Source organism: Lithobates pipiens, unplaced genomic scaffold, assembly GCF_037356315.1.
Source record: "Lithobates pipiens isolate NorthernLeopardFrog02 unplaced genomic scaffold, aLitPip1_a1.2 Scaffold_18, whole genome shotgun sequence".
Lineage (NCBI taxonomy): Eukaryota > Metazoa > Chordata > Amphibia > Anura > Ranidae > Lithobates > Lithobates pipiens.
In genome coordinates, this window is record NW_027507758.1 from 459,493,034 (window position 1) to 459,519,846 (window position 26,813).

Genomic DNA, 26,813 nt, shown 5'->3' on the forward strand with positions numbered 1-26,813 from the left:
AATTCTCTTGCAAATTGAACAGCCTATTTGCATTTAGTAAATCAACCTCGAAATTTTAGTAGTAAGGCAGTACACGGGTACAACACTAATTATTAAAAACAATGGGTATGAATGAATTATTCAGCATTCCCTTCTGGGTAACTGTTAAAAAAAGCAATTTACATTGCATTGAACTTGATATATTAAAACACAGGTGTATGAAGTCATTGGGTAAACAGAGCAAGGACAAGCTGTAATTAATCATACATACAAACAGGTGTACAGTTTCTTTCAGTAAATCATATACTAAAAAAACAACCTGACCAACATATATAAACAGCAGACACAATTCACTCTTTCTTTCTTTATCATCATGTGGACCATACTTATACTTGCAAGTATTGCAGCAGCGTCAGCTGAGCCACGAAGCTTTCACGGGTAAGAAGAAAATAACACATATTATATGATATGTTACATGGTATGATTACATGATATATGGGTATATAGGAAATAACAAGTAAATTAAAATACTCTTATTAGTTTTATTTATGTGTTTTTTTTAATTTATGTATGTTTTAGGGAAAAAGTGTTTCGTGTGTTTCCAGAAACATATGCACAAGTACAGCTTATTAAATCCCTGGCCGAACATGCAAAGGTATGGTGTCAATTTAGAAATTTACCACTAAACAAATAATTTGCCTTTTTCTCAGCCAAATCAACATTAACTTATGCATACAAACTTTCTGAGATGAACACAAGGGGCAATATTTAGTACAAAATATTTAAGCAAAGGACCACACTTGGCATTCTCCTGGTGATATAGAAGATGAAGAATAATAGGGCGAAAATGGTTAGTGAAGCCTACTGGAGGTCACATTGCCCTATTTTTGGATATACCGGTAATTTGAAAATACCAATATAATACTTTCAAGCTGGAATGAAAATGTTGTTCAAATATAACCACTTTTGAACAAACGTGGTTCAGAATATAAGAATGTAAGAATATATACTATAAGAATTATTTTTTTTTTCCAAGTCGCAAGTTGCTCCTGCCAGTGCTTGCACTTTTCTGTTAACTGCTGGCATAAAGTCCAGCTATGGACCAAAATGGATCATCAATAACATATTACTGACTATCCATTTATGTCAATCAATCATCATTAGAGATACCCAGCCACCAGAGCAATGGACCAGTTATAAGTTCAGTGGGATGGGAGGGGACAGGTCAGAGCAACAACAAAAAAGCCTGTTGGGTGCTCAAATTAGCTTTTCTGAAATGGATAGCCATATATATATATATATATATATATATATATATATATATATATATATATATATATATACGCAGTATCTCGCAAAAGTGAGTACACCCCTCAAATTTTAGTAAAAATTTTATTTTATCTTTTCATGTGACAACACTGAAGAAATGACACTTTGCTACAATGTAAAGTAGTGAGTGTACAACTTGTATAACAGTGTAAATTTGCTGTCCCCTCAAGATAATAACACATGGCCATTAATGTCCAATTAATGCTGTTAATGCTTTCCCAATGATGAATAATGATTCCCAAGAGAAGTGGTCACCAAAACAGAAAGTGAGGGAAAATCTCAATCTCAATAGAGATTGATAGATATTCTAACCCTTTATCTTTCTTTCCATATCTCAGAAAAAAACCTTGGCTGTAATTACACGCTGGTCATTCAGTACTACCTTACCATGTTATTAAGCCCTCCAATAAAAATAAAAGAATAAATGTAGCATGTCCTTCATCATCATTGTTTCCTGTCCATTGTTTTGTGCAGTCTTTGCAGCATAATGAATCTTCATAAGTCTGGTGTGTGACGTTTCCATATTTTCAAGGTGGTTTCTTTACCTTGCGGGGACTACCTGGAGTCCCCCTGAAATGTGCACCCCTTGCCATGAAGGAATCTTTACACACCACCAAGTACCTGAGATGCAGTGCCCTGGAACTGTGTTTGGATGTCCATGTGCAGTATAAGCAGTCTTGTTCTGTGTTCGTCCAGCACATGCACATCATGGACAGCACACAAGGAATTATGGGACATATAATCTCAAAAATGTAGATTTCCGATGTCTTACTGAAGACAGGGACACATGAAAGAGAAAAACATACCAGCGAAAAACAGACTTTGGAGCACAAAAAGAGAAAATAATAATGTGTTATCTACTAGCTGAGTGGAGATTATTGGAGAGCACAATTACATTGAGGGTTTAATGCTAATTTAAGTAAAACCCTTTCAGATGTTAATAAAATATTACGGGTGCTTTGTTGTAAATGCATTTCAAATTTGTCTAATGATTCATTTTCAGGCATAGCATGTTATTTCTGCAAGACTTTTTCATTCTGCATTGTAGAGATAAGTCTTGTTGTTCTAACCTTCTCTCTTTCATGTGCATGACTATAAAATGTTCTTTTTATCTGAATCATAAACACGCTTTGAGCGCCAATGTCCTTATATAGCGGAAAACAATATTCAAATCATCTGGCAATACAATAGAAAGGCACTGTGCTTGTAATTTCCCATGTAATTGTTTCACATGCTTACTGTTCCATTAACACTTTCCTATATAGCATTTGTTCCAGAGTTAAGAAAATAATGAATGACAAAGAGCTGCTGCTTCATGTGATTTTATGAAACATTAGGGATATGTGGATGTGAAGGGGAACTATGATATTTCAAGAGTGAGCAAGAGGTGACGATGTTCCTACATACAGTGGAACCATAGAAAAATAAACCCTCTAAAGTTACCCTGTAAAAGGAAGTTTTATCACACCAACAAAAATAAGCAATGAATTTGGAGATTTGAAGGAGGCTGAGAGCAATAGAAAGTACTTTTTTGAGTTAAAGCGATTGTAAAATTTCATTTTTTTTTTTTGTTCAAAATACTGGAGAAAGACTTGAAACCCCGTCTTTTATTGAAATAACGTAGGTCACATCAAATCAAATCAAATAATCCACAGCACAGCACTATCTTTCAAGCAAATATTGTTATTTGCTTGAAAGATAGTTAGCTATGAGTAAGCACTGATCACGGTGCGAAACGTGTCAGATAGTTAGCTATGAGTGAGCACTGATCACGGTGCGAAACGTGTCAGCATTTTTTGTCCCCTGTTATCTTTTTGCTGTGGATTATTTGATTCAATTTGATGTGACCTACGTTATTTCAATAAAAGACGGGATTTTAATTCTTTCTCCAGTGTGCAGCTATCCAGAGTTTTGTTCTGTCTACCTGCCCACAGTGTGTGTAACAGCCAGCACCTGGGGCTCATCAATAGGAGGAAGAGCTTTTGCCCTGCAGGGCTGCTTTGGAGCGGTGGTTTCTCTTCTCTAAGTATTAGGGGGGGTGAGGGGGGTTGCTACACACACAGAAAGTTTTTTATCTTAATGCATTAAGATAAAAAATCTTCTGATTTTCGATTACTCAATACATATATACAAACTGATGGAAAAAACACACAGTTTTGACTTCCATAAGGGTGTTCACAGAGATGCGCATATTTATTATGCATGTCTCTGCAAGGAAACAAAGAAAACAACCATTCTCTAAGTGCCCTGTTCTCACCACAATGTTGATGTCATGTCAGTTTTTTTTTTTGTCCAATGCGGAAAAATGCATAAATGTTGCAGATTCCTGCACAGAAAACAATCCATACATTATACCAGTGTTGTGGTGTGAACAGGGCACTTAGAGGAAAATTCTTTTGTGTGCCCTTGCAGAACACATGCAGAAAAACTCATGAGGCCTAAGGTATATGCCAACATTGCCCCCTGCATTGTGTACAACATCTGTTTTGGCTAAAGTAATATAAAGTTATATCTTAGAAAGGACAGAATTGGCCAGTGCCCACATCTGAAAAGAAAATATTCAGTACATGACATGCATATTACCAAACATTCCTATCCATTACTTGACATAATACTTGTTTTGCTATTTTTATAGCAACCACGCCATTTGTTTCACTCCATCTAACACCTTCCTACCTTTATCTTCCTACCTCTACATTGTTTTCTTTTTATGAACGAGCTAAGTAATTGCTTAATTTAAATAAAGCAAGTCACATTATAGTAGTAGAGAGGGTAAAACCTCTCAATGTAGACACGGAGAGAAATAAAAATCGGAAATACTTTCTGACACAAGGAAAGGCAATTTCAGCACTCCAAATGTGATGAAACTACAAATCCCATCATGGCTCTGCCTCTGGGAGTCATGCCTGTGGCTGTCAGTCTTGCAATGTCTCATGAGATTTGCAGTTCCACAGCAGCTGGAGTTCCAAGGTTCCCTATCTTTGTTACAACCTTTCCTTCCCAATCCAAATCTAAACTCATTTAAGGTAGCTAGGTCTGGATAATTAGATTTATTTTAAGGATTTAATAACCTGAATAAAACTGACAAATTATGTTTAATATATTGCTTTTTGAGGAATAAAACTGCAGCATGTAGCAGAGAGTGTGGTAAAGTATAAACAAGCTCATACTAGTAGAATCCCTAAAAAAATGTAATGCATATGGCATATGGTATTATGGCAGCCTGTCCTTACATTTAACAATAGCAGGTTCAGATCAATAAACAAGCCTCATCTTGTTTATACCAAGATCATGCTGTTCTCTATTTCATTAGTTCAGTAATGACTGTATTTTTATAATACTTTTTATGTAAGTAGCAATCTTTACTTGGAATATATTATTGATTATTATTTGAATTGTACATAACAGCTTGACTTTTGGGTTCCCGACTCTGTGGATCTTGTAGAACCGGGCAGAAGTGTTGACTTCCGTGCTGAGAGCCATGTTGTCTATGATGTTCAGGCCATGCTTGAGCAGAGTGGAATGTCCTATAAGTAAGTTGAACTTTAAGTTATATGGCAGCCTATGGATCTAGAGAAAACAATATGCTATATGGAAGTTAGGTAGAGAAGGTAGTCAATTTCCTTGTTATATTTCAGATATAAGAAAAACTATTTAAAATATTTTCTATAAGGATGCCACAAATGTGTAATTTATCAATAATGAAGTTGAGTTGTAATGCTCTAAGTTGGTCTTTCAATTAAATGGGAGTTTTCCCCTTTCAACAGTGCACCACAATGCAAAAAGTTTTTTTGTGTAAATTATTTGTGAATTGGGGAAGTGCAGATTGTGCAGAATGTAGATTGTGCAATGGTACCATTTATACAGATTTGTACTATGCTTGCATGAATGGTTGACACTCTCATGCAGTAAGAATAAAAGGCATTTTAGAACATCTGAACTGTCTGCTGTAATATGGGATTTTGTGTTTATTAAGTGTATCTCTGGCCAAACATTTTTGGGGGGGTTTGGTTTAAAGGAGTCTCCACTAGACAAATTTAGATCTCTTTTTCTCCTGGTGGCAAGGGTTTCACTAGAAAGGAAATTAAGAAAAATATGCAACAGCAACACACACATAAAACTGTCAGGGGTTCTAGCCTTTACTATATGCTAAGTAAAAGATTTTGTTATCACTTCATTCTGTTGTGCTGTTGGAGAGTCTATTTTGCTTCCTTTTAATCATTTCTGCTGTGATAGTTAGTGAAGGGAAATTGTTCTAAAGGGGACCCAGAGATTTTTTTCTCTGCCCAAAAAGAAATGAATAGTTTTGACTTGACCTACACTTTCATTAAATTTTTTCAGATTATGTATAATAGTGATCTATTTTTTGCTGTTATCTGCATAAAATAACTCAGTATTGCAGATAATTGAATAAGCTGAGTCTATTCTAAGGCTGGATTCACATCTATGCATTTTTAGTGCTTTTTTCATTTTGCAGATTTAGACTACAGTCCATTTCACATGGTTGTCTCTGGAACATGTTCTGTAGTGCAAATCTACAAAATGCAAAAAGCACTAAAAATGCATAGGTGTGAATCCAGCCTAAGAAGGCCTTAGGAGTTTATTGCACATTCAGTGACATCAGATAAACATTAAGCCCCCGTTCGCACTAAATGCAACTTTGAAATCGTGCTACTTCCCTTGAAGTTGTGCGATTTCAAAGCTGCAGGTCAGTGCGATTTCAGGTGCGATCTGTCTGACATCTGTGCAGCTTCATGCACAGATGTCTATACAAGTCACACCTGACTCGCAAAAAGTAGTGCAGGAACCTTTTTTCAAATGGGTGCGGTACCGCAAAGTTGGAGTTGCACCGATTTGAACAGTTCCATTGCCGACAATAGGGTGTGACTTGTCATGCCATTTGGAAGTCACAGGACAAGTTGCACCAGTTTAAACGGGGGCTGATGCATTTTCTCATGCAGACTCGTTGTTATACCATGCTGCAGTGCAATCTTTTAGCATCTGTTGCATGATCAGAAGCCCAGAAGTTGATTAGGCTACTTTGACCTGGACCATAAACAGCCAGGGATTCCATCTCTGTCTGGCTGCAGCCACTGCAGTGCTGAGGCAAAGGTTGATTTAATGCAGCACTAGGACTAAAATTATGAAATGATTCATACATAGGCAGGGTATAGTGGATGATTAGACCACTATAAATGAAATAATGGACCAAAAATAAAAAGTCCAACTACGGAAACTAACCATCTGATTTCTACAGCTACCTTTTTATAAAGCGTATAGCATGACAATCTGGTTTTTCTTTAGAATTCTAATCGATGACCTGCAGTTAGCACTGGACAAGCAGCGTGATAGCAACATTCGTGCAGTACACAGCTATGAAAAATACAATAATCTTGATACTGTACGTATGTTTACTGTAGCTCTCTAAGCATTGTACTGTATATAAAGTATTCATGTTGATTAAAAAAATATGTGTATCCCAAAGATCAATGCCTGGTCTGCTAACATCGCTGCTCAGAACCCATCTCTGGTGTCACGCTCTCAGATTGGAACCTCATACCAGGGACGTCCTCTTTATTTACTTAAGGTAATTTTACTGTCAGCATTATTAACAGTGCAAATTTATAGATGGTGGTATTTAATGTAGTTTCAGAAAAAAATATAATATTTTCTGGGGTGGGGTGGAGTAGAGTAGAGCTGGATTACACCTTTTGAAGTTTCTTTTCAACATGTATTAAGTAGAGAGGGCCAGTTTAGAAAGTCTGTGTTTTGTTTGTACTGTGGGCATTGCCTTTTAGTCCACCATGGTAATCCTTTCACACTTTTCACAGAAGTGTTATTTCACTGGCATAATCTGTTCCCTATCGAAAGAGATAATGTATGTCCATGGCTATGCTCTATACAATTTTCCCAAGCAATGTGCATCAAAGGTAGTCTGCAATATTTGTGTGGTTTATGTGCTAATATAGGAGAATCATTCAGTTTGGAGTAGAACTCCCAGCCTTAGCATGCCAACACAATGGGCATTTATTTACCATATTTCCTTATGATCTGCCCATGATGTCAACTTTTTTACTTGGTTTGTGGTCTGTTCATATTTTACGTATTTTTCTATCAAGAACAGCTATGTCTACAAGTGAATTACCCTGCTCTATGTTGTTTATTTGGTAAAAAAAAATTGTGACAGTGATGTTTTATATTTAAGGTTGGAAAAAGTGGAGCAAACAAGAAGGCTGTCTTCATTGACTGTGGGATCCATGCTAGAGAATGGATCTCCCCTGCTTTCTGTCAGTGGTTTGTAAAGGAAGTGAGTACACATTGCTGTGCACAAGATCAAGTTAGGATATAATGGAAATACTGAGTATATCAACATGATTCAAACTGATGGTAATTTTTTGGGGGCAAATCTATAATACAGTGACATTTAGAAAACATTCATTGGTGATGAGTCATTTACTGAATATTAAAATACATTCCCAGAGAGGATTAAGCTAAATTAAGTGAATGTGTGGTGAATGTAAATTTTATGGCTTTATAGATATATATATATATATATATATATATATATATATATATATATATATACTCTTTTTCAATAAATATAAACATTTTAGAATAGTGACAGGAAATTACTATAGAGTGCCTAAGGCCGCGTACACACGGGCGGACTGTTCGTCCAACTTTGTCCGCTGAACAGTGTTTCAGCGGACAGTCTGCTCGTGTGTGGGCTTCAGCGGACAGTTTCAGCGGACAGTCTGACGAACAAAGTTTTTCAGAATTTCCGTAAGACTGTCCGCTGAAACTTGGTTTGAGCGGACAGTCCGCCCGTGTGTAGGCTTGTTCGGCAAACTAAGTCTTGCGCATGCTCAGAAAGAATTTACACGGCGAAGGTTGCATTGCAGTGTATCGGACGCCGAATTTCTCGTCCCGTCGTACGTGCCGTTCACGTCATCGCGCAAGTTTTCAGCGGACTGTTCGTTCGTCGTGTGTGGTCAAGTCCGTTCATGCTAATTTTGAACGGACTGTTTGTCAAACTGTTTGACGAACCTAGTTGGGCGGACAGTCCGCCCGTGTGTACGCGGCCTTAGAGTCGATCTATCTCATTTTAAGTTGTTGCCAGTTAAAGAAAACCTGTCAAAAGACAACAACAGTCTTCTTATAAGATTTTATGTGTATTTATTGTATTTTCTGCATGTTATTTACCTGTAAAAGCCTCCCTTGTGTAGATATCCAAATTGTGTAGACATCCAAAAATGCCTAGATAGCTAGTTGGAACCACCAGAATGGATGTGATTTCACCAGCATTAGCAGACTCAGAGCTGTCACTCAAGTGATATTCTATACTATTATACATTTTTATTATGAAGAGAGGTGGGGGGACTTTGGCCAAGTTAGTGACAGGGTCTTTTTAAAGCGGTTATTCAGTAATTTATTGAAAATTTTTAACTCAGCAGCTACAAAAACTGTAGCTGCTGACTTGTAATAAACAGACACTCACCCATCGAGGGATCCAGTGCTGTCCTCACCCAGTCTGGTTTCCTCACCAGTGTTCACTCCCGGGTGCCGGCATGTTAACTATGGGCAGCCAGCTTGACTCCTTGTGGCTTGACAGCTGGATAACCACTGTGCTTTGCCTGCAGCCTTCTGGGACCTGTGACATGTCCCAAAAGGTTGCAGGTGGGGGGAGGAGGAGATGAATGTCTGCTCGGGTCACTTAGGTGATCAGAGTGGAAGTGGAAGCAGGTACCTGTCCAAATGAGGTACCCGCCACCCAAAAAAAAATCCAAATATGAGGGAGGAAAAGGGGGAGCAGAAGGAAGAGTGGAATTTCTCCTTTTGGGTGAAGTTCCACTTTAAGTACATTGATAAAAGCATCTATTTTCTGAGTTAGAGTCTTGCAGTATACAAATGATGCCTATTCGAACTGTAGGCAAAAATCTCCTGTGTTGAGTTTTTTTTTCAAAATGTAGTTAAGTTGTATTCATTTTTTTTTTTTTTATCTCAGGCAGTTAACAACTATGGCAGTGATGCTGAGTTTACCAACCTCTTGAACAACCTGGACTTCTATGTTCTCCCTGTTATGAACGTTGATGGTTATGTGTATTCTTGGACCACAGTAAGTAGCCTGTGACGACCAATAACAAAAAGAGCTGTTATTTTAGTGTAGCTAAACTCTCTAACCATGGTAATGTTCACTGTAGTACCGCATGTGGAGAAAGACTCTCTCTGTTAACAAGAATTCTGCCTGCGTGGGAACGGATTTAAACAGAAACTTCAATGCTGGATGGTGCAGTAAGTGGCTTCATGTTTTTCCAAAACCTTTTTAAAAATCCTAAATTATTTTTTTCTTAAACTCATTTAATATGTATAGACCTGCTGTAGGAAATAAAGAATGTTCCAGTGTTTGGATGTTCACAAGTCTCAACAGGCTTTGACATTATGGGTTGCAGTTGCTCCACAGTTGAAGATGTGCAAATGGTCTAACATGCAGATATGCAAGTTGTCTAATAACATTTTGGTGAAGTTACACTACTGTAGCTTCCACCGACTTCCATCAAAATGTGATTAAATTCAGTAACTACAAATACGTGCTATTCATTTAAAGAAGTAAGATGCTATATTCAGTCAGATATCAAATCTGGATGACATACTATCCAAATGTGGGCTTCATGCATGAAAATGTCTGAAAGAAGACCTATCAGCATTGCTCACAGCTCAATGTTTTTATATATTAATCCATTGCTGCAGTTTACATACTCATTAGTCTATTTGCTGTAATCTGATTTTATGTTTATTATTTTCCTTTTAAGCTGCGGGAGCTTCTACAAGAGCTTGCGATGAAACATATTGCGGTACTGCTCCTGAATCTGAAAAGGAAGCTAAAGCTCTAGCTGACTTTATACGTGCCAACATTGATTCCATCAAAGGTTACTTGACTATCCACTCGTATGGCCAGATGCTGCTGTTCCCTTACTCTTATACCCGTACTCTTTCCAAAGATCACAAGGAACTGGTGAGTTTGGCAACGCCTATTGTTTTTTTCCTATTGATGGTGGGGTTTATTTACTAAAAGACAAGAAAAGAAGCAGTGCCATCTAAGAGTAGCAGTATAGGAGCTTTATGACCACAATAAGTAAACAACTCACAGAATCTTGGTAGGTAATGCTCGTCAAGTAGGTAAAAGTCACCACTATAGGTAGCTGGATGGCCAGCGTTCCTCCTCAAGGGGAAACCGGATGAAGCTTTCGGAAGTGTGAGTTGACAGCATCACTTCCCGGAAGGCTGGTCCGAGGTTCCTTGGTGGGCGGAGGTTGAGCTGGCATCACTAACATCACTAAAGTCACTGATGGTGAGCGTGGCACACATTCGGAGCATGCATGCTTTTTCTTCAGGTCATGAGGGAGCCATGCTTGAAGTTGGTATTTATGTGCAGCCGAGTCACAAAGCCGGGCTGCTGCCAAAGCGTGATGCACCAGGTGGCACTCAGGAAGAAACACCTCTAACACACTAATATTGATATACGAGCATAAATAGTAAACTTCGCATAAATAATAAAATATTAGTAATACAATTACCGGCATACTTACAAACAGACAAATGTTTCCAAATTAAGATGAAATAAAAAGACCTTATGGGTCCTGTATAAATGGATAAATGTGTAATGCATTACTAACAAGGTAAATTTAAAAATAAAAGTATATATTATTATACAGGATTTATATAGCGGCAACAGTTTACGCAGTGCTTTATATATATATATATATATATATATATATATATATATATATATAAGAAGGTCAGTATGGTGGCCTGAAATTATGGGAGGAGCCCGAAGGGGTATTTAACGAGCCCGTTCGGCTGTCTTCTCTGTCGGTTCCTGTGCACGATATTTGCTACGTCACAGATCTAGGGCCGACTATTCGAGACCATTCGTTAGAGTGAGTTCAGCGTTCGTGAGTTCCCGTGTTCGTTAAAAGTCCTGTCTTCGGCTCCGTGTTATGAGTCTGTTTTTTGTCTTCGTGAGCGTTCGTGTATTATCATGGTCTGAGTGTCGCAATACTCGAAACTTGCCGTTGTCGTACAACGCATCTGGTCCGGCTGTCGCAGGTAGGGCTTCGGCTCCAATTTCTCATTTCATGTTATTTTATGTCACTAAACTGTGATACGTTGAACTCACGAACCACTCACTAACATGTCACAATCATATTTTCCGATATTGTCGCACGCATTCATTACCACAAACATTGGTGCTCCTTAGCTTCTCGAAAGAAGTCGTTGTCACTCGTCCGTGACACCACGTTGAGCATTTCATTTCACAGACATTTCGCTATATGGACCAAATCACTGGTCTCTACCAAACGTTCCGAATCGTTCGGATCATTTCAAAAATTTTCAAACAAATGGTTCACCATGTCCAAAGTTCTAATCAAACCAGATCATTTCAATCATTTCATAATCATTTCATTTCATTTCTGTCACGAGTTGCGCTCCGTTTCGAATCTAGTTGCATCTCCGATGCACCGATTCGCTCCGGTGTGCCCCAGTTTTCGGCCTCATTTCAGTACATGCTCCAGAGGGAGAATCATTTGCAGGTTCAGGCATAGTTTTCGATTCTTGTCTTTGTCATGGCATATCATTTCTGGTCACGTATTAAGCCCCGTTACGAATCCAGTCACATTCCACCGATGCACCGATTAGCCTCGGTGCGCCAAGTTGTTTGGCCTCATTTCTGTACATGCTCCAGAGACGGATTCTTTGCCGAATAGTTGGGCCAGTCGTTGATTCCGGTCTCTGTCATGGCGTGTCACTTATTACGCTCCGATTCGAATCCTGTCGCAGTTAGAATGCACCGATTCGTTCCGGTGTGCCCAGCTGCTTGGCCTCATTTCAGTACATGCTCCAGAGACAGGGTTCATTATCAAGTCATAGGCGCACCTACTGATCCTTGTCTTTGTCATGGGTATCATTTCATTTCACCTATCACGCTCCGACACAAATAGTCACGCCTGTGCACTAATTCGTCTTGGCGTTCCCCAGGACAGGCCTCATTTCAGTACATGCTCCAGAGTCCGTTTCGTGCTCAGTCGCAAAATTACGGCATTGCAATCCGGGCCTCTATCATGGCGGACTCACTCATTTCACTGTCACCTCCTGCACCTCGGTTCAAACCCAGTTGTTTTGCAATGTTCAGGTTCTAGCCGAGGGGCCTTGCTCATTTGACCTCATTTCACTAATTGCCTCATTTCAGTGCATGCTCCAGAGTCCGGCTCATTGTCAGTTGCGTCAGCGACACGACCGAGTCGCGCCTCTGTCATGGCAGATTTCTCACTTAAAGGCAACATTTCATTTGTGTTTGTTCGTCTCATTTCATTTCATTTCAAAAAAAAAAAAAAAAGGGGGGGGGGGGGAGAAAAAAAAAAAGGGGGAGGAGATGATAAAAAAAAAAGAAAAAAAAACAACACATCTTGTCACCTCACTGAAGTCACTATTTTAGCCACTTGTGTGTAATCAGGATGGAACTCTCAGCAATTTTACTTTCGTGTTCTTAGGTCAGCCGAGTCACAGTAGGTCCACCCTGCACCTGTTTGGATGGTGCCTCCTTAGGTAAGAGAAAAAAAAAAGAAAAACGGGGGGAGAAGGCGCACGTAAGCAGGAGTGCCCCTCCTCTTTATTAGGTATGTATCCCATCAGAGATCACCAGCGAGTCTTGTAATTCATGTCACCCTGAATAGGTTCCGCTCAGAGGAAAATCCAACCCCGAGGACAAGTTGATCCGCCCAGGCCTGGACTACACCAGCATGTCTCTGGCGGGCAGTGAGGATCTCACAGCCCCGTTGTCCCCATCCCCAGCTTCAGAGAGTGGCAGCCTGCGGTCCCCCAGGGCATGGACCATTCCTAGGCTGACGGCGGAGTTGAGGCGTAGAGGTGTTCCCTTCCCTGCGACTGCCAGGCTCTTCAAGCTCCTCTTTCAACCTCCAGCCATGGCAGGCCCCAGTGTCCAGCAGGCCTCCCTGGATTCCATCGCCTCTTCCATCACGCAACTACATGCTCTGGTGTCTTCCTTGGCTACCTCAGTTTCTGAGGTCCAAAATAGGGTGGCTCTCCTGGAGACTCCCCTGCCCGTCTCTTCTCCTGGACTAACAGCTCAGGCAGTGGCTGTTCCTCTCAGAGGTACCTCAGGAGGCGGGACCGTGGTCTACCCTTCCCATCTGGTCCCAGCCAACGTCAGGAAGGACATCCTGGAGGGCAAGGACATCAATCTCGCTTCCTTGCTCATCTCCGTCCATGATCTCGCGGAGAACAAAGCGTACACATGGGGGGATGTGTCAGTGGTCCTCAAGACCAAAGACCCCAGGCTGGACAGGAAACTCTCAGTTATAGAATTCACCTTGGCCTTTGGCATGTTGAGGGATGTTGTCTGCTCAGCCTCCCCCAACAGGAGGGAGAAGCTGGACCGGTACCTCCACACAGTTGTGGATCTGGGCTACACATACGGTGGCTTCGGGTTTTACGACTACCACCGCTCTTTCTCTGCCAAAGCAGCCGCTAGACTCCTACAATTTTGGATGCCTACTGACTGGAGCATCATGGACACGGAGTTGTTCTGCCGCCACTTTGCGGGCTTACGTTCTCCCCTTTGTGCAATTTGTCAATCAGCCACCCACACTGCCACCTGGTGCGCCAACTCATCAGCAGTTCGCCCCTCAGAGAACCCTTCAACCTCGGCTACCGCTCAGGGTCAACAGGCCCCCGCACGCCTACCTCAGGTAGACAGGTTTGGGCGTCCGGTCAAAACCATAGGAGGCGCAGCGATCTGTAATAATTACAATTACGGCTCGTGCAACTTCAGCCAATGCCGGCTGCTCCATATCTGCACCCTGTGCCAAAGGGCTCACCCCAGGCTCATGTGCGAGGTGAAACAACAAAAAAAGACATGACTAAGCCGGGTCGACGTCTCTTGGCTCAACTTCTACCTGGCAGATCACCCCACTCCCATGCTGTCCGTCTACCTTGTTCAAGGCTTCACCCAAGGCTTCCATATGGGTCTCATATCTCTCCCCCATGTTACGCATGAGTGCCGGAACCTACGATCAGCGACCTTTGACGAACCAGCCATAGACCAGCTCCTGCAAGCCGAGCTAGATCAGGACTTTATGATAGGCCCTTTCACCCACCCCCCCTTCAACACCTGGAGAGTCAGCCCTATCGGGCTAGTTAAGGGTAAATTTTCAAATAAATTGAGATTGGTGTACGACTTGTCAGCGCCTCATTCCTCTTCTATCCCCAGTCTTAATTCCCTCATCCCCTCCGAGGAGTTCTCACTCAAATACGCCTCTGTGGACATGGCTATCCAGGCCATACTCAAGACAGGCACGGGCACCTGGCTCTCTAAGGCCGATATTGTGGATGCTTTTAAGCTCCTCCCCATCCACCCATCTCTTTGGTGCTGGCACGGAATCAAGTGGAGGGACCTGTATTATTTTGCAACCAAGCTGACCTTCGGGTCTAAGAGCAGTCCCTGGCTCTTTGATACATTTGCTCAGTCACTTACGTGGGTCCTCCTACACGTAGCCCGGTGTCAGGAAGTTATATACTATCTGGACGACTTCCTGTTGATCTCGCCACCCGGCTCGCCACCAGGGGACTTGGATAGATTGAGGGTAGTTTTCGGTAATCTTAATATCCCTATTGCAGAGCATAAGGTAGATGGTCCAGCACAGTCCATCACTTTTCTCGGGGTTAACTTGGATACCAACACCATGCAGGCCAGCCTCCCACGGATAAACTATCTCGCATCAGGACTGTCCTGAGGGACTTCACCCACTCCCGGTCATGCACCAAAAACAGTTGCAATCTCTTCTCGGCATGTTAAACTTTGCCATGCGCTTCATCCCCCAGGGTCACTCCTTCGTGTCCCGCCTGCTAGTGCTACTATCCCACACGCAGGATCCGGAACAGGTCCTCAGTCTTGATGCCGCAGCTGTGGCGGATCTCTTCATGTGGGAGGAATTTCTGTCATCTTGGAATGGCGTATCCCTGTTTATTCCCTCAGTGTCTTCCCTCTCACCCCAGGTGGTGACCGACACTGCCGCCTCCATGGGCTTCGCGGCAATTTTTGGCCACCTCTGGCTCGCAGCTCCCTGGCCTCCCCAAATTCTGGCAATACCCGGTTTCTCCGAGACATCCTCCCTGTTTGAGATATACCCCATAGTAGCAGCAGCACATGTCTGGGGTCACAGCTGGTCGGGTCAAGCCGTGGTGTTCTCAACAGACAACTTGGCCACAGCGGAGATCATCAATAGGGGCAGGTCCAGGTCTCTAGCAATAATGTCCTTCCTGCGTCAGCTGGTCCAGCTCTCCTTACTACACCAATTTAATGTTTACTGCTCCTTCATCCCCGATAGACACAATTCTGCAGCAGATGCTCTCTCTCGGTTTAATCTGGTTTCATTTTTTGAACAGGTACCAGAAGCCGAACCGATGTCAGCAGCTATCCCGACCTGGTCTCAGCTGACCCTGGACTAGCCCCACACCTTCTAGCAGCAACAGACCTCATCAACCTTTCCCTCTCGAGCAACACCCTCAAGGCCTACCAGGTGGCCTGGAGGGCCTTCAACCATTTTTTGGCATGCCACCGTACAGAGACATCCCGTGTCAAACAAGTCCTGGCCTTTATCACCTACTGCCACTCAGAACTCACCTTATCTCACAATACAATCCGGTTATATCTAGCCGGTGTTCAACATTTCGCGTCGCTGCAAAACCCTACTGAACCCTCATTGTTCTCCTACCATGCTGTACGAGCCGTCTTGCGTGGCGTCCAGAGGCATCAGCCAGTGATCAGCACCAAACGCCTGCCTATCACAGGAGACATTTTCAGGAATATGTCAGACATCCTGACCACGTCACCTTTTGGTCTACATCCTAGTATAGTCTTACAGGCAGCCATACATCTGGCCTTCTACGGCTTCTTACGACCAGGTGAACTCACCTGTAGCAGCCCCACAGAACGCATGCTTCGCAAACACCACCTGGTCCGTTGCGAAGATCATTTTACCTTACATCTGGCAGTCTCCAAAACACAACAGATTGGCTCTGGTACGGACGTTCATTACTATAAAACCAACAATAGCTGTGTCCAGTCTCCAATCTTACCCGCCTGTGGTCCCTTCTGGCCAATCAACCAGATGCTAGTCCACTCCTGCTGTTCCATGCCAAGCCCCTAAGTGCGGCCCGGTTCATGGAACATGTTAGAATACTTCTACTTATCCTCCACCTCAACCCGGCTCAGTACTCTGGACATTCATTCCACATCGGGGCAGCCTCAACAGCCTCCCCTCAAGGGGTCTCGGATCACGTCATCAAGAAACTGGGCAGGTGGAAGTCCAACTGCTTCGCCCGCTATATTTCCAATCCACAAGTGGAGATGGCCCAGGCCTTCGTCAAGCTCACTGAGTAGCTAAGTTAAGTCAATAAAGCACAATCCCTACCTAAATGTTTTTGCCCCCTTATTTTGGTATACCGTACGTTAGACTAAGGCACACTTTCAGGTCCATTTCAAGTGGTAAGTTTATGTTAACCCTGTTTTGTCATCCTTATCCGTACCAGCCATAGGGCTCTGAACCATAAATAAGAAGGCCAGTATGGTGGCCTGAAATTATGGGAGGAGCCCGGAGGGGTATTTAACCAGCCCGTTCAGCTGTCTTCCTTGTCGGTTCCTGTGCACGATACCCACCCTCCCATCCCCTTTTTAGGGCATTTCTCAAGCATCATACTCCTCACGAGAGTACTCATTTCACTTAATTTCATGTTCATTTCATTTAATCCTCATTTCTTATCTAGGGTATGCCCCCTTATTTTGATATACCGTACGTTAGACCAAGTCACACTTTCAGGTCCATTTCAAGTGGTAAGTTTATGTTAACCCTGTTTTGTCATCCTTATCCGTACCGGCCATAGGGCTCTGAACCATATATATATATATATATATATATATATATATATATATATATATATATATATATATATATATATATATATATATATATATATAAGAAATCTAAATTTTAATTAAAACAAGATCAATTCAAGTAGATTTAAAAAAAAAATTTGACGTGTGCACTTATAAACTAAGCCATTGGGGTGGAAGAATGGTGGTACCCTCTTGTAGAGGAAGGGGAATAGAATCAGGCAACCAGTGGATAATTATTATTCATTTTCTAGAGGATCGATAACATAAAACATTGTGAATCTCCAGGTCTTCATTCATGACTCCTAGCGACAAGGTATCAAGCATATATATCTCTCTGGCACACAAATGCTTGAATCTTTTGGCCGTTTGGCAAATTCTGAGGGATGGCTTCCACAACCCATACTGTGAGACCCTCCGAAGAACATACTCTTCTCTTTTAGTAAATCGTTCCCAATGCATTATCAATGCACTGTGTTAAATTATATTTTAAAGTGTGTAAAGGGCAAGTCCACCAATTAGTGATAACTCATGATTCTAAGCCCTTGTAGACACGGTCGGACATTCTGACAACCAAATCCGTTGGATTTTGTCAGATGGATTTTATCAGACGGATTTTATCCAAAATTGTTGCATACACACGGTCGGACAAAGTTGTCGGAAAATCCGATTGTACATAACGTGATGAAGTTATTTTGTTATGACGGGACTACGTTCAGGCTAGTAGCCAATAGCTTTGGTCTAGGAATTTGATCTGAGCATGTGTGGCACTTTGTCCGTCGGAGTAGGCTACACATGATCGGAGTATGTCTGATCGGAGCATTTTGTCTGAAAATTTTACAGACAAGTTGGAAAACTTGGTCCGTCGGATACTCCGACGGAAACAGTCCGATGGAGACCACACACAGTCGGATTATCCGACAAAACGGTCCAATAGGACACATTCCGTCGGAATCTCCGACCGTGTGTACAAGGGCTAAGAAGTTAGATTTCAAAAACTGTTCCTGGAGGAAATATTTCTTATTGGAAACCATAAAACTATCTTCCCGTACCTTCTCCTATTCTATCTCGCTTGTAAACAAGCAATGGTGTTGCTTGCCTCCTGATGGAATAGCTTAATGCCACGTACACACGACTGGGCTTTCTGGCAGAGTAGGTCCGACGGTCTTCCCGACGAACATTCGGCGGAGTCCCGACGGACTTTTCGAATGAACGGACTTGGCCACACACAATCACACCAAAGTCCGACGGATTCTAACGTGATGACGTACGACCAGACTAGAATAAGGAAGTTCATAGCCAGTAGCCGATACCTGCCCTAGCGTCGGTTTTTGTCCGTCGGACAAGCATACAGACGAGCGGATTTCTCCATAGGAACTGGGTCCGGTGGAATGCCAGCAGAAAAATTTGAAACATGTTCTATTTCTAAAGTCCGTCAGATTTTTGGACAGCAAAGGTCTGATGGAGCCCACACACGATCGAATTGTCTGATGGATTTGCTGACGAAAAGTCCGGTCGTGTGTACGCACCATTAGAAACACACTGGGATTGATCTGCTAAAGATAAATAAATTGTTCACATTGTAAGGGAAGTTGCATTTGCTTAGTTTACTGATAAAAAAGACTAGGGATTGTTGATCCAGGAAATATCCAATTACCTTCTGGGGGATCAGGAAGGAATTACATTTTCCTCAGCTGGAGCAAATTGGAGCACGCTTTATTTGCTTTACATATTCCTCTGCATCAACAGTGGGTACAGGATTCTGTATATGGAGGTCTTCTACTTATTCATTCTGTTTATTTTTTTCTATTGGTCGAACTGGATGGACTTGTGTCTATTTTCAACCTGACTAACTATGTAACTATGTAATTTTTTAAATTTCCTTGGACATGATTGGGTATGCTTCATAAAGTTGAATTTCACCACATTCACTAAGCTCTGGGGAAAATTCAAAGTGCAACTTCATTGCAAAGTGAAAACATGTCTTTCTTTAGTAAACCAACCTGATAGAAACCACTTTACACATCAGCACTGTTAGTATAGGTGTCTTATATTTTAACTTTTTCCTTATAAGTTTGATTTACACAGAAAAGTAGAAATAAGGGCACTACTGCAGAGAAATTGTAGAATTAACATTTCAACATAACCAATACCAAAGTGTAAAATAAATGGGCATGAAATAACAGAAAAGTAGCCAAATCATAAAAGATACCTTATATGGAAAGCAAATATTTAAACAAATATGACATTATCATATGACATCAAAATGATTTGTAGCAAGGTCTCTGACCTTGTCCAGTCTAATGAAGACCTCCAAGGACAAAGATAGTTGACATCCTTCAATATGTAGTGGGTTCTGAGGCATAGTGGGTGCAAAGATGGTGAAAGTCATTGGGCACCTAAAACTTCTTGGATTTTAGAGGTTTTATTTCTTTTGATAGTCCTTTTGTATTTTGGGGGAAAAAATTGTTAGGGCAAGGATGCCCTTAAGTAGTTATAGATTCAATTGGCAGACTCCGAGACCTCAATAGGAGGACAGCCATGCAGGGAAAGGCCCCAGCAAGGTGCCACTTCTGCACATGCAGGATATCTGTCTCCTATGGTAACAACAGTCCTTTAACAGTTCCTAACTCAAAGATAACAGTTTATTCAGCTTCACTACAACTGCTTCTTGTAGTTCTTCAACACTGAGCTCCCAGTCTTTCACTAGACCCACTGAGTCACTGACTCTGAATCCCTTGAGCTCCTCCTCCTGACGGTGGTATCTCACTCAAGCATCACCCACGCTTCCCTGGTAGCAGCCCGGGGGGGGGGGGGGGGGGGACATGCGTCCACCCAGAGAGTCATCCAGGTGGCACAGAACACTGATCACCTGACCTCACCTGAATATATAGGTTTTCCCAGCAGGCCAATGGATTCAAGAAAATACCTGACCATTGTCTGAAATACCCCATATACCCATTACCTGACCTTGGGTTGCCCTTCTCATATCTAGTATCATCAAGTTCCCAGCCACTTAGGGATAGAAGAGAAAAGTGCAACAAGGCAAAACTTAGGCAGAAATCAATAGATCTCTATCAATCGACCAAGACAACTACTCTTGGCAAGTAAATTTGTGAGGAGCTCCCTAAACCTCAGGATGCTATATCATGTATTAAAATATCAATGTAAGTTGTGTCCTGGGTCTACCCAGTTGCCAGTAATCTAAGCCTGCCACAAGGGGAAATATGGGGGCTACTATTGATGACCTTGTTCTATAAACGTTAATGTACACTAAACCATCAGGTTCCTTATCATTGTTTTCCCAGTGTAACCTGTGCATTTTCACTAACTGAGTCTATGCACATAGGACTGAATTCCTTGGCATCAGACAATGAACCGGAGGGGCATTTATACTGTATAGGCTTTGCATCCTATTTCCTCTCTATAACTTAAACTCTGATGGAACTGTTAATAAAATAGTTTTCACTACTCTTCTAGAGGATTGGTTCTGGATGAACTGATGCAGATTGGGTGATCAGTCTTTCATTCTCTCCTCAGCCAACACAAAGGCAAGGAAGATGTGGCACATTTTAACTGGCCAAGAGGCAGAAAATATAATTCCAGCACCAGGAGTATTACATAGTGGATGCTGACAATACCAAACACTGGCTGCACACGAATAATAGGGCTTGTGTAGTTGGGCCCTAGGCATTATAAATATATGAACATAGGCTTTCTTTTGTTGGAGCGTTCTTTGAGCAATGATACAAGTATAGCAAATCATACCCCATGTAAATCACACATAGCACCAGGACATTATATATACCAGTCTGGAAAGTTCACAGAGATGTTTATTCTTCTCTTTAATACATGTGTGCCTCCATGTTCTTTCAGAATACTGTTGCCAAGGATGCTGTTTCTGCTTTGACTTCCCTCTATGGAACTAAATACACGTATGGTCCTGGTGCATCTACAATCTGTAAGTTATTATTACTATTGTACACAATTTATACAGAGCTTACAGTTTGCATAGTGATTTACAAAATAAAGGGAAACAGAGTTACAATATAATTTAAGACAAGAGGGTTAGGAGGGCCCTGCTTGCAAGAGTTTAAAATCTAAAAGGGAACGGCAAGTGAAACAGAGGTAATAACTATGTGGGGATGAATTGTTAGGGAATTAAAATTCCAGTTGGTAGATAGAGGTGGCATAGGCTTTCCAGGCAGATGGGGTTTCATTGCTTCTCTTTTCATGGATCCTCTAAAGGCAGATAGAGTAGGAGATAACCATACACATTGAGGTATTGAGTTCCAAAGGATGTGAGAAGCTCTGGAGAAATCCTAAATGGCAATATGGGAAGAGCGGAGAGGATATTTTGGGTGATATTTTTAGACAAGGATGGTGATTTAGCTGGGGCAGAGTTGTGGATGGCTTTGTATGTTGTTGTTAATATATCATTGTATAATTTGTATTATATACTGTATATTAATTCATACTATAGGGGATATCTTTAGTTTGTAGGAAAATATCTCTTCACAATTTTACCTTAAAAGTCTTTCACTTTAGAAAATGTCAGGGTCAGTGAGTTTAAGGTAGGTTAAAAAAAGAGCATTTTTAATCTAGTTTCATTGCCATTTAAATTAGTTCTTAAAGTGGTGTGCTCATTTAAAAAAAATAAAAATTAAAAGTCAGCAGCTACAAGTACTGCAGCTGCTGACTTTTAATAATCAGACACTTACCTGTCCCAGGGTCCAGCGATGCGGGGGATCGAAGCCCTGCTCGTCCCCCCATCCATTTGACAGTGCAGACATTGTAACTGTGGGCGCCCGGCTGAGACTTCACAGCCGGGCGCCCATTGCAAATGCGCGATTGGCGCCGTGAGTGGCCGCACAATCATCTGGGACCTGTCACGTGTCCCAGATGATTGACAAGAGGGAGGGGCAGAGCAGAGACCTTCCTGCTCCTAGGGGAAGTGATATCACCAGCCCAGGCACTGAAGGAGGCAGACTACAAGGTACCCCCTAGCAACAGTCATTTAGAGGTGAGGAAAAAAAAATGCAAAATATTAAGGGATTAAATGTATTCCCTGCTTTGCAAGGACACAAATTATATCTATTCTCTCCTGTCAGAACGGAGATCTGCCTTGTATACATAGGCAGACTAACATTCTGCCTCATTGCTTGATGATCAGCAGGGCCCATTAGACATCGAGTCCATAGTACCCGCTGTTCGGCTCCCGCTGTGTGTAAACACAGCAGGAGCAAGCCGTGGGCTGCGTGAATGCGCGTCCCCTACCTGGAGAAGTCAGATCACATACAGTATTTCACAAAAGTGAGTACACCCCTCACATTTTTGTAAATATTTTATTATATCTTTTCATGTGACAACACTAAAGAAATTACACTTTGCTACAATGTAAGGTAGTGAGTATATAACTTGTATAACAGTTTAAATTTGCTGTTATATTTGGTGTTATCACTCTCACTCTCTCATACTGGTCACTCATACTGGTCATTGCAAGTTCAACATGGCACCTCATGACAAAAAAACTCTCTGAGGATCTGAAAAAAATAATTGTTGCTCTACATAAAGATGGCTTAGGCTATAAGAAGATTGCCAAGATCCTGCAACATAGCTGCAGCACGGTGGCCAAGACCATACAGTGGTTTAACAGGACATGTACCATGTTCAACCAAAGAAATTGAGTGCATGTGCTTGGCATCATATCCAGAGGTTGTCTTTGGGAAATAGACATATGAGTGCTGCCAGCATTGCTGCAGAGGTTGAAGGGGTGGGGGGACAGCCTGTCAGTGCTCAGACCATACGCCACACCCTGCATCAAATTGGTCTGCATGGCTGTCATCCCAGAAGGAAGCCTCTTTTAAAGATGATGAACAAGAAAGCCGGCAGACAGTTTGCTGAAGACAAGCAGACTAAGGACATGGATTATTGCAACCATATCCTGTGGTCTGATGAGACCAAGATAACATTATTTGGTTCAGAAGGGGTCAAGTGTGTGTGGCAGCAACCAGATGAGGAATACAAAGACAAGTGTGTATTGCCTACAGTCAAGCATGGTGGTGGAAGTGTCATGGTCTGGGGCTGCATGAGTTCAGCCAAAATGTACTGTGACATACTGAAGCAGAGCATGATCCCTTCCCTTCGGAGACTGGTCCACAGGGCAGTATTCAAACATGATAACGACCCCAAACACACTTCCAAGATGACCACTGCCTTGCTAAAGAAGCTGAGGGTAGAGGTGATGGACTGGCCAAGCATGTCTCCTGACCTAAACCCTATTGAACATTTGTGGGGCATACTCAAAGAAAGGAGGAGAACAAGGTCTCTAACATCCACCAGCTCAGTGATGTCATCATGGAGTGGAAGAGGACTCCAATGGCAACCTGTGAAGCTATGGTGAACTCCATGCCCAAAAGGGTTAAGGCAGTGCTGGAAAATAATGGTGGCCACACAAAATATTGACACTTTGGGTACAATTTGGACATTTTCACTTAGGGATGTACTCATCTTTGTTGCTAGCAGTTTAGACATTAATGGCTGTGTGTTGTTATTTTGAGGGGACAGACCATTTACACTGTTATACAAGCTGTACACTCACTACTTTACATTGTAGCAAAGTGTAATTTCTTTAGTGTTGTCACATGAAACGATAAGATAAAATATTTATAAAAATGTGAGGGGTGTATTCACATTTGTGGGATGCTATATATACTGTATACATGATCTGGCGCAAAGGTGTCACCCTGTTGCAGTAAAACTGCTATAGGGCAGACCTTAAGTGGCTAACCTGGATGTACTATGTTAGAATATAATGATTCAATATCTGCTGTCACCAGAATACACCCCTCATTCAATGGCAAATCCCTAAATTGTGTAATAACATCTTTGCTATCTTTTAAATGTGAAGGGCTGTTTTTAATATTTATTTTTGTGGACTTTGGGTGCCTGATCAATTATAGTGGTTTTTGGAGCCTCAGATACTAGGTGGCTTGCTTGTGAAGCTCAGTGCAAAACAGTCCAAAAGGAGATAAGGCCCTAGGCAAGCAATAAACGATGCACATTTTTTTCCTGCAACCAGTGCTGATAGGGGAATCCCTTCTGCTGAGCCATTGTCTGTTCCCTATGGGAGAACACAATGATTTTATATAGCAGCCACTAGCGATAATCACAAATGAATCCAACAGGCTGGTTGTACCCAAGTTGATTAATCTATCGACTTGGTACATTCAGCCTGCCGAAACATGGTTCAAATCTTAGCTGGTTTCAGCAGGAGCTGGCCGAGATTCGAACCATCTATAGCTGGCCTAAGGGAGGTGAGGACTACTCTATTCTTTTACATGATGTAGCCTATAAAATAGACAGAGGGGCAGATAAAGTGACAAGGACTATAGTTTTCTCCTGGAGTTTCTAAATCAGCTCATTTGGGTTCACTAGAATCAAGCTATAGCTAAAATGTGACTTTTGGATGAAACTCTTTTACTGTATCTATTATAAATATCCTTTAAAAAACAATGTATTCTTTACTACAGATCTTGCTGCAGGAGGCTCCGATGACTGGGCTTATGATGCTGGTGTGAAATATTCCTACACATTTGAACTGCGTGACAAACAAGAATATGGGTTTGCTCTACCCGAAAGTCAGATCAAACCCACTTGCGAGGAAACTATGCTTGCTGTCAAATACATTGCCACCTATGTCTTGAACAATGCATAATAAGTAACTTACCAGTGGGGCCAAATGCCGCAAAGTCAATGAGAAATGTAAAGTTCCATTCATTCATTTTAAACTAGGTTTTCATTTGCAGCACAATAACATGATGTAAAATCTATTGATAAAGAAAGAAAATGACAATAAAGATGTTTAATGGAAATATGGATATATTTGATTGTTTAACTGTTGTTGTTGATTACCACACATACTGTATACAATATATATATAATTCTGATGCCTAAGCATCTGAATTCATTAGCATTTTACAAATGTTCACTTATTTTGAAATGAAAACTACAAATGACTAAATCTAACAAAACGGCAAACACTTATTTTAAAGCCGCCTGTGGGGAGGTGCAGCATGGTGCGAAGGCAATAAACACATAGAGTCCCGCAGCAGAGAATAGATATGTATTGATGTAGAATCCAGTAATTCATAACAAACATGGTGGGAAGTCACCTGACAGGGAACACTCACTGCATGTAACAGCAATATGTAGCAGAGCATGTGTTAGATGTGCCGACAACATCTGTCTTAAGGGGCGGAATGCGGCCTGGCCAGTCTGAACCCAAGTGGGGAGGTTTCCAGAAGGAACCTCTCCCTGCTTCTAATCAGTGCTCCTGTCAGATGGGAGACCTGTCCCTACACTACATTACCACACGTAAAATGCACATCAAGCCTGGAATACAGGGCCCTAAATAGGCTCCGTCTGACCCAAGATGGCTGCTAGAGTCACATGGGGCAGCAACATCCAATCAGATTGCTTCCCCATTGACCCTGGAAACCATAGAGGAATCATGTCTTCCACCCCCCTTGCAATGTCGTTGCAGCAGAGCACCACCTGCAGTGGAGAAAGTAGACTGCACCTGCCTACACTCCCCCCCCCCTTTGATAAATGCTGTCCCCTGCATCGCAGCACACTAAAGAGCAAAAAAGAAAAAGGCAATGAACATAATTAAAGCATAACAGGTACAAGTTCAAACAATATAATCAGAGTATCTTGCAGGAAGCCGGCTGAAGTTAGACTGGAAAGCCCAACGATCAAAAGTGATCTCTGAGGAGCCAGGTTGCAGGTAATCCTGTTTTGGCAATGACTCCTAGGCCACAGGTGGATGGGGGTCAATCAGAACCTCCATACCCCCATCACCCCTATCCCTAGTCACTATACTGTACTGAGAGGCCAGAGTTTTGAGCAAGAAAGAAGGCAGGTACCATTCAGCGGAGACTTCCTGAACTGGTGGGACTTCCACAGGATCAGTCATCTCTCAATCTCCTGCTAGTTTGGCAGAGCAGTCGCACACCATACACTGGAGTTGAAGGGAAAATGTGTTTTTCTGTGTCTATCTAGCAACATCTGGTTGGTTTTCTGTAGCCTATCCTAGTGCTCCTGCACCCAGGTGATAGGTGTTTGGTGTTACTAGGTGTTCCTACTGGATTCTTCAGGAGAGCCCAGTAGGAGATCCACTGGTAGCCAACCATAGCACCTAAACATCAGGAAGAAGGGCAGTAGCCCAGTATCATTGTAGGCCCATGCCACATGTTGGTGCTATCTGTTTTAGTGCCCTTGTTGCAGAGTCCCCACATGCTAGGAGCGTGGTATGTAATTTCCTGATACTGCTGATTGTAACAATGGCCTGCAAATGAAAAAAACATAAATAAACTAGGTAGATACAATGCACCATCATCCAAATAATATGAAATAAATGATAGTAACTCTGGTCCCCAACCAGAGAAACATCAAACACGGAGGGAGTAAGCGGACTAACTATTGCCGTGCAAAATTAATATAAGGATAGTAAACAACAATATAAAAGAATATA

The 26,813-nt window shown here is 41.9% G+C and overlaps 1 protein-coding gene across 1 annotated transcript; it reads left to right on the plus strand.

Moving 5' to 3' along the window:
* The first annotated feature begins 313 nt into the window (after positions 1-313).
* Positions 314-25,152, plus strand: LOC143988577 (carboxypeptidase B-like). The gene is made up of 11 exons (XM_077488252.1): positions 314-417; positions 559-634; positions 4,717-4,841; positions 6,613-6,709; positions 6,794-6,895; positions 7,514-7,615; positions 9,314-9,424; positions 9,510-9,600; positions 10,119-10,321; positions 21,155-21,239; positions 24,811-25,152. Exons 1-11 carry the CDS (start codon positions 353-355, stop codon positions 24,993-24,995), a joined length of 1,242 nt encoding a protein of 413 aa, XP_077344378.1. The 5' UTR covers positions 314-352; the 3' UTR covers positions 24,996-25,152.
* Positions 25,153-26,813: the final 1,661 nt, after the last annotated feature.